This window comes from Mauremys reevesii, linkage group 5 (assembly GCF_016161935.1).
Source record: "Mauremys reevesii isolate NIE-2019 linkage group 5, ASM1616193v1, whole genome shotgun sequence".
Lineage (NCBI taxonomy): Eukaryota > Metazoa > Chordata > Testudines > Geoemydidae > Mauremys > Mauremys reevesii.
In genome coordinates this window covers 59,257,311-59,264,315 of record NC_052627.1, presented here as the reverse complement: position 1 = coordinate 59,264,315, position 7,005 = coordinate 59,257,311, and the positions used below count along the sequence as shown (strand labels likewise).

The window sequence follows — 7,005 nt, the reverse complement described above, 5'->3', positions numbered from 1 at the left end:
AGCAGGAAATGAATTTCAAAAGTTCGCGGGGCTTTTCCTGTGTATCTGGCCAGTGCATCAGAGTTCAGAATGCTGTCCAGAGCGGTCACAGTGGTGCAATGTGGGATACCGCCCGGAGGCCAATACCGTCGATTTGCGGCCACACTAACCCTATTCCGATATGTTAATCCCGATATTAGCGCTACTCCTCTCGTCAGGGAAGAGTACAGAAACCGATTTAAAGAGCCCTTTATATCGATATATCGATATAAAGGGCCTCTTAGTGTGGACGGGTGCAGCGTTAAATCGGTTTAACGCTCCTAAAATCGGTTTAAACACGTACTGTAGACCAGGCCTGTCTCACGGGCCCGGCCGCCGCTCCGCGGGAGGTGCTGCGAGGTGCAGAGGTGTTAGCCTCCCGCTCTCTGGTTACCTGGTGGGCTGGGGGACACCGTGCCGGGGGAAGATCCGTGTCCGTCAGCGGACGAGAGTGGTTAGGTGGGAGAGTGTTTGTCCTGTTCGCAGCGTGGGCCCAGCTGCTGCAGGGCTCTCTAAGCCACCAGGTTATTGTCGGCACCTTGAAAGACTCAAATTGGCAATGTGAAAGCTATTTGGTGCCCCCTCCCTGCCCTTTTAATAATTTTGCAAACGGCCAGTAGGTGGAGGCAGAAGCCTCCAAAAACCTCACCTACACAGTACCCTGAACTTTTCAACTAGCTTTTCTCTTCTGCCACAAAGCAGCTAAATCGTGCTCCAAGCCAGTTTTCCCTGACCAGATAACGGTTTCACGGGGTCCGGTAACCACCAATGAAGCGTTAACACGGCATGGTCTTTGTCTGAAAGTGTATAAAAAGCTTGTGAAACTTGTGTGCAGTAGAGTCTTCTGTATCTATTACAGAGCTCTCATTTCTTCTGCAGAATAAAGCATTTTTCCTTATCCCTGTCAGGCTGTTATTGGCTCTCAGCTAGGCAGACCCGATATTTCGGTAACAGCAACATAACATCCCTTTGACGCCCAAATGAAATTCAGGCCTGGGGTTAGGTAAATGAAAGAAATGCTGCTAATGTGCGTCCTTTCTCTCTCCTTGTTTTAGTGGCCTGGGGTGAAGGAAACAGTTGGCCTCAAGGGAACCTGCTGCCAGCAGCAAAGTCTTTCCTAGGCCATGGTCCTGCACAAAAGGAACACCAGACAGCTTTGCATCCATTAAAAAAAATTATTTATCCATACAGGCAAGGGCACTGGAGGCCACTTTTTTATTGACTATGTTCTCTTCTTTGAATTAGTTCCTAGGTGTGGTTAAGGATTATAACGCACCAGAAATAAATCAGTGGGACTGAAAGGTTTTTATATTTATGTTAATGAAGTCATCCTTTCCCCACCCTTACTTTTTCAATCTTTGGGGGTGGGAGGTGCGAGGGCAGTTTCCCAGAATGAACCTGAAAGGAACTTGTAATCATTGTGTTAATTTGTATAAATGCTAACTTAGTTTTTAGACTCCTCTTTCTAGATAAAGACATTCAAAGAAGTAAGAGAGGCTAAATTGCTATTAATGTACTGATAGTATCCAGGAAGATACCAGTGACTGTACCACATCAGCATTCACAATGTGATGACTGTGACATCAGTATATATACTTGAAAACTAATCTAATTAAAGAAGCTGATATCAGAAAGGACTAGAAAGAGTGTATGTTTGTGTGTGCTTGTTTGTAAAAGAGTGCAGGATACCATGGCAGAGACTTCAGTGGATCCCTCATCTTTACCTGTAATAAAGAAAAAGAAAAGTTTATCCATTGAGGAAAAAATTGACATAATAAGTGCTGTGGAAAGTGGCAAGAAAAAAGCAGACATTGCAGCAAAATATGGCATAAAGAAAAATTCATTGTCTTCAATTATGAAGAATAAAGATAAAGTTCTAGAAGCCTTTGAGTCCTTACGATTTGATCCTAAAAGAAAAAGACTAAGAACAGCTTTTTATACAGATCTGGAAGAGGCATTAATGAAGTGGTACAGAATTGCTCAGTGCTTGAATGTACCGGTAAATGGCCCAATGTTGCGTTTCAAAGCTAATGATTTTGCTCAGAAACTTGGACATAGTGATTTTAAGTGCAGTAACGGCTGGCTTGATCGTTTTAAATCAAGATATGGTTTAGTATTCAGATCTAAGTCTATAGAACCTGTGGCTACTACAGCAGATACTTTAACTGTTTGGTACCAAAATGTTCTTCCTTATTATTTAAATGATTATCAGCCAAAAAATGTGTTTAATGTAAAGGAGACTGGATTGTTTTATCGAATGTTACCTAATAATACATTTGCATTTAAAGGGGAAACTTGTTCTGTTGGCAAACTAAGCAGAGAGAGAATAACTGTAATGGTTGGTACAAATATGGATGGCTCTGAGAAACTTCCTTTGCTTGTTATTGGCAAAAATAAAAATCCGCACTGCTTTAAAGATGTAAAGTCACTGCCTGTGGATTATGAGGCAAACAATATGGCATGGATGACCTCAGAAGTGTTTGAACAATGGATGCGTAAACTTGATGAGAGATTTCAAGCACAGCAGCGGCGAGTAGTATTTTTTGTTGACTCTTTCCCAGCTCATCCAGAGGTAAAGAATCTAAAGTCTATTGAACTGGTGTTCTTTCCTCCATGCTCATCATCCAAATTTATAGCTATGAAACAGGGAGTTATAAAAAGTCTGAAAGTCAAATACAGGCATCGTCTTATCAAGAGATTTGTAGACTGTGTAGAAGGTAGTAAAGAGTTTACATTGACTCTACTTGATGCAGTTGATATGTTGCACCTATGCTGGAGGAATGTAACTCCAGAGACTGTTGTTAAAAGTTATGAAGAAGCAGGATTCAAATCACAAACAGGGGAAAATGATGACACAGACAGAGAAATTGAAAGTGGTTTAGATTTGATTGCACATGCATTGGCAGCTGGGGTAGAGTTTCCAGAAGGCTTATCTTTGGAGGAATATGCAGCTTTGGATGATGATTTGGTAACATGTGAAATGCCCACAAATAATGAAACGATATGGACCAAAGAAAGCACTTCGGTTAAAACTGATTTGTTTGTTTATGATGAAGAGGAAGATGAAGGTGATGGATCTCCAGGAATTGAACAGCCTTTGCCATCAAAAAATGAGGCTCTAACTGCTTTAGATACTCTTCGAAGGTTTCTCAGAAGTCAAGACATGAATGATTCTCTTCATAATTCCCTAGCAGATCTAGATAATTTTATTCAGCATGTCGCATCTAAATGAGGGTTTATCCAAGTATGAAAGCATTTAAATGGAACAACTAGTTATTTAGCTAGTTAAAAAACAAAAACCTGCAGCATGGTTCTGTGGTTTGCTTTGCAAACATATCTAGGTATGACGAATACAATTTAAAAAAATAGCTCTAAACTGAGGTCTTCCAAGGATAAGGGTGGGGAGAGAGGTAACCAACCTTTGTGTATTCTTGGGCCTTTTAACTTGATAACTGTGGAAGGTACAAGAAAAGTAAAAATGATTTTCCAGTTGATAAATGTAGGCAGATATTGAACTCACAGTTCGTTCCCTTTTTTATTGATTTCCTCCCCTCCCTCTCTCTCCCCCCCCCCCTATTAATAGTCCCACTGAAGTTAGTGGAAGTCTGTATAGTATTTCAATAAAGATTTATAAGATTAGGCCTTAGGACTTTTACTCTGCTTTAAAATACGCCCCCTCCCCCCCCCACACACAAAAGTTTGAGCTCTTAGAGAACTAAAGTTTTTTTTAATGTAGAACTTTCTTCTTCTTAAAGAAACCTAGTGATATGTAGATATCAGAATTTGTTTTTTAAATGAGAAACAGTGGAAAATTGGTGCTTGTTTTATTTTTAAAAGATATGTTTGACCTGGATCTATACGAGTAGCACAATCTGCACCAAAGTTTAAACAAAAACAAAGTTGACTCTATTTGATGGGTTGTACATCAGAGTTCAAAATGGAGACCCACTTAACTCCATTTCAGCCTTTTGATATCTGAAATTTGGGAGTTGACCCTTCTATACTACTACTATATTCTTCTGTGGTAAATAGAACAATTTAGGATTAGATTATGCAGTATCTGCATTTTAAATCTCACAAAACTTGTAGTTACTGTACTTAGTAACAGTATCGATATAAACCAAGTAAAGTACTTAAACTTGTATTTGTGAAATACATAATATAGAGACATTATCTAGACTAGGATTTTATTTATGAATGAAAGCTCATAATGTACATGCAGTTTGAATTGGTGCAGTTTACAATGTGGTAAATTACACTGCACTCCTAAACTGAGCCTAGAGTAGAGGCATGTCAGAGTGCAGCTAAGTGAGAGGCTAAAATCCCACTGTAGATGAGGTCTAGAATTTGTAAGACTTAAAACAAAAACAATCTTCATTTTTAATCATATTGTAGATATTTATCAAAATATTAGTTTTTTAAAAGTCAATAACTTATTTTTTTCTGATTTTTGAGAAAATACAATATTTTACAGGACCACTTTAGAAAACCTAAGTTATATAGACTCTATTGTTGGAGCTAGTGTCTAAACCTTACTCCATGTTTTTTTAAAATTCTTGGTTATGTAAATGTTCAGTTTGGAAATTAATAGTTTGAGTAAGACTATATTTATTTTACATTTACTAGATACTGTATCCAATTGTAAATTCATCCCTGCTACCAGAAAACATTGTATCAAAGTGTTATCTTGCAAATCATGATGTTCCTTTTCATGTGACAAATTTCCTATGGCTAAATTGCATGAATCTTTCATGAGAATTGTTGTCTACAACAATATTAATTATCTACTTTTTGGGTTCTTGTTACAAAATGACTGAGTTCTATCAAAAAAATGATTGGGCTCCTTTTCTGAATGACAAATATAGTCAACATCTGACCCAGACATTTATAGATTATGTAGAAAATGCATCCCGTTCCATCATACCCTTAGAATGCTGTTGGAAGAATATAGATTTTTGTGGTTTGTAAATTGGAACGATAGTGTCTCAGTCACTAAATGCTTTAGACCCAACATTTAGAAAACATTACTTCTTATGCAAGCTAAGGCTATTTTAAAGCTACAGAAAATGAAATGTTAAATACCATAAAACCTGTGACTAATTTTCCTTTAATATTATTATGATTTGAAGCTTGTCAAATACTTTGTTGATATGTTTACCTTACTGTGGTTTCAATTAAAGCAAAATCCCAGTGGCCCTGATCCTGCAAGCCAATCTACCTAGCAGACCCTACAGCCGTGACCCATTGATGTCAGTGGGTCTGCAGGTGGGTGCAGGGACCACATGCTTTAGTTGCCCGGGCTCAGGGGTGGCTCTACAAATTTGGCCGCCCCAAGCAGTCATGCCCGGGAGGCGCCCCCGAGCCGCGGGAGCAGCGGACCTGCCGCGGGCATGACTGCGGAGGGTCCGCTGGTCGCGCGGCTCAGCTGGACCTCCCGCAGCTGCGGACGGTTCGCTGGCTCCCCCGGGAAAGGGCCGCCCCAGGCGGGTGCTTGCCCCACTGGGCTCTAGAGCCGCCCCTGCCCGGGCTAACTAAGGAATCTGACCTTGCTTCCTTCTAAGTCAATGACAAAACTTAAATTAACTAAATGGAGCAGGCTTGCACCCTAAATAGTGAAGATAAGTTATCTTTATTGCCAGATGTAAAAAGTGAGCGATGTAAAGGGGACGTGAACACAACAGATTTTTTTTTTTAACCCAAGGTCTTGTTGAATAGTTGGAATCTTTGGAAACAGATTTAGAAGGTCAGGAGAAACTGAAATAAGCAGGTCTATGAACAACTAAACAAGAAAAGATAGTGGACAACAATAGATACTATAATAATGTTTTACTGAAATAATTTTATGCAGAATAGTACCCTAGTAGATCTTATAATTATAGAGGTTTTTTGCCATTTTGTGCAGGGGCAATGTGTGACCATGGGAAATACCAGAAATTCAGGGGCTTGAAAAGTCTGAGTTTATTCATGCTAACAAAACAAGGCAGGAGCAAGAAATAACTTATTACTTTGGCCTTAGACATTGAAAGTGAATTGTAAAACTTTCATTTAAAAACACCTCTCAAGATTCCATATTTTTGATATAATACACTTGAGAACTCGGTATTTTGAAACCTCTTTTTTTCATGTTGAGGCCAGCTAGAGAACTCTTACATTGAAATATTTTTGCAGTTAACCACGTTAAACTTGAGTAAAATTTTCAAACTGACTTACAAGTTCCGAGTCTTGTTTTCAAAACTGACTTAGGAAGCCACTTTTGAAAATGAGACTTAGGCTTTTAAGTCAATTAGGTACTTTAAGTCCCATTTTCAAAAGTGACTTCATAAGTCAGTTTTGAAAACAAGACTCAAACTTGTAAGTCAGTTTAGGTGCTTTTGAAAATTTTACCCTTGCTCTCAGAACACTAGCCAGCACAAAAGTGAGAATGCACTGTCTAGCAACAGACTAGCAGCAGAACTTGCCAGTCAGACTGAACAAATTTATTGTCCTTTCATTTCTGTTCACTTTTTAAAAATTCTTTCATATAGCAAAATCTACACTATTCACCAGTGTATGTAGACTTAAAAATTACAAATAATTTGAGATTCTGTGTTGAAACTTAAAATGGGTTCAGCTGTTGTTGTTTCAAGTGGCTGTAATATGATCAACTTTCAGAGGGAAAATATTTTTCAAGTCTTCAAGTCTTGGTAATGGTGAAAAAGGAATTTGAATATGTAAATATATTTTTAACTTTAGTCCACATACACACTCATTTATGGATTTTTTTTAATTGCTTAATGTAAATCTGCCAAGCACATAAAGATTATTCATTTTGAATGATTATTCATTCATTCACCAAGGAGAAGATGAAAGGAATTGTCTTCAAACTGAAAAATGTTTGAAATTATGAACATTTATATAAAAGGCAGTTTGCTTGACTGGTCATTCTCTCTAAGTATTTGTTAGGCTAATATTTTATATATTTGTACATTTATTCCTCCATAATCATCC

The 7,005-nt window shown here is 38.3% G+C and overlaps 1 protein-coding gene across 1 annotated transcript; it reads left to right on the top strand.

Annotated features, from left to right (window-relative positions):
- The first annotated feature begins 240 nt into the window (after window positions 1-240).
- On the top strand, window positions 241-3,279 carry TIGD4 (tigger transposable element derived 4). Its single transcript, XM_039540665.1, has one exon. It carries the CDS (start codon window positions 1,709-1,711, stop codon window positions 3,248-3,250), a length of 1,542 nt encoding a protein of 513 aa, XP_039396599.1. The 5' UTR covers window positions 241-1,708; the 3' UTR covers window positions 3,251-3,279.
- The last annotated feature ends 3,726 nt before the right edge of the window (window positions 3,280-7,005 follow it).

Bases quoted from the DNA above. Each gene is read 5' to 3' on its own strand.
- TIGD4 (XM_039540665.1), top strand. From the start codon at position 1,709: ATGGCAGAGACTTCAGTGGATCCCTCATCTTTACCTGTAATAAAGAAA.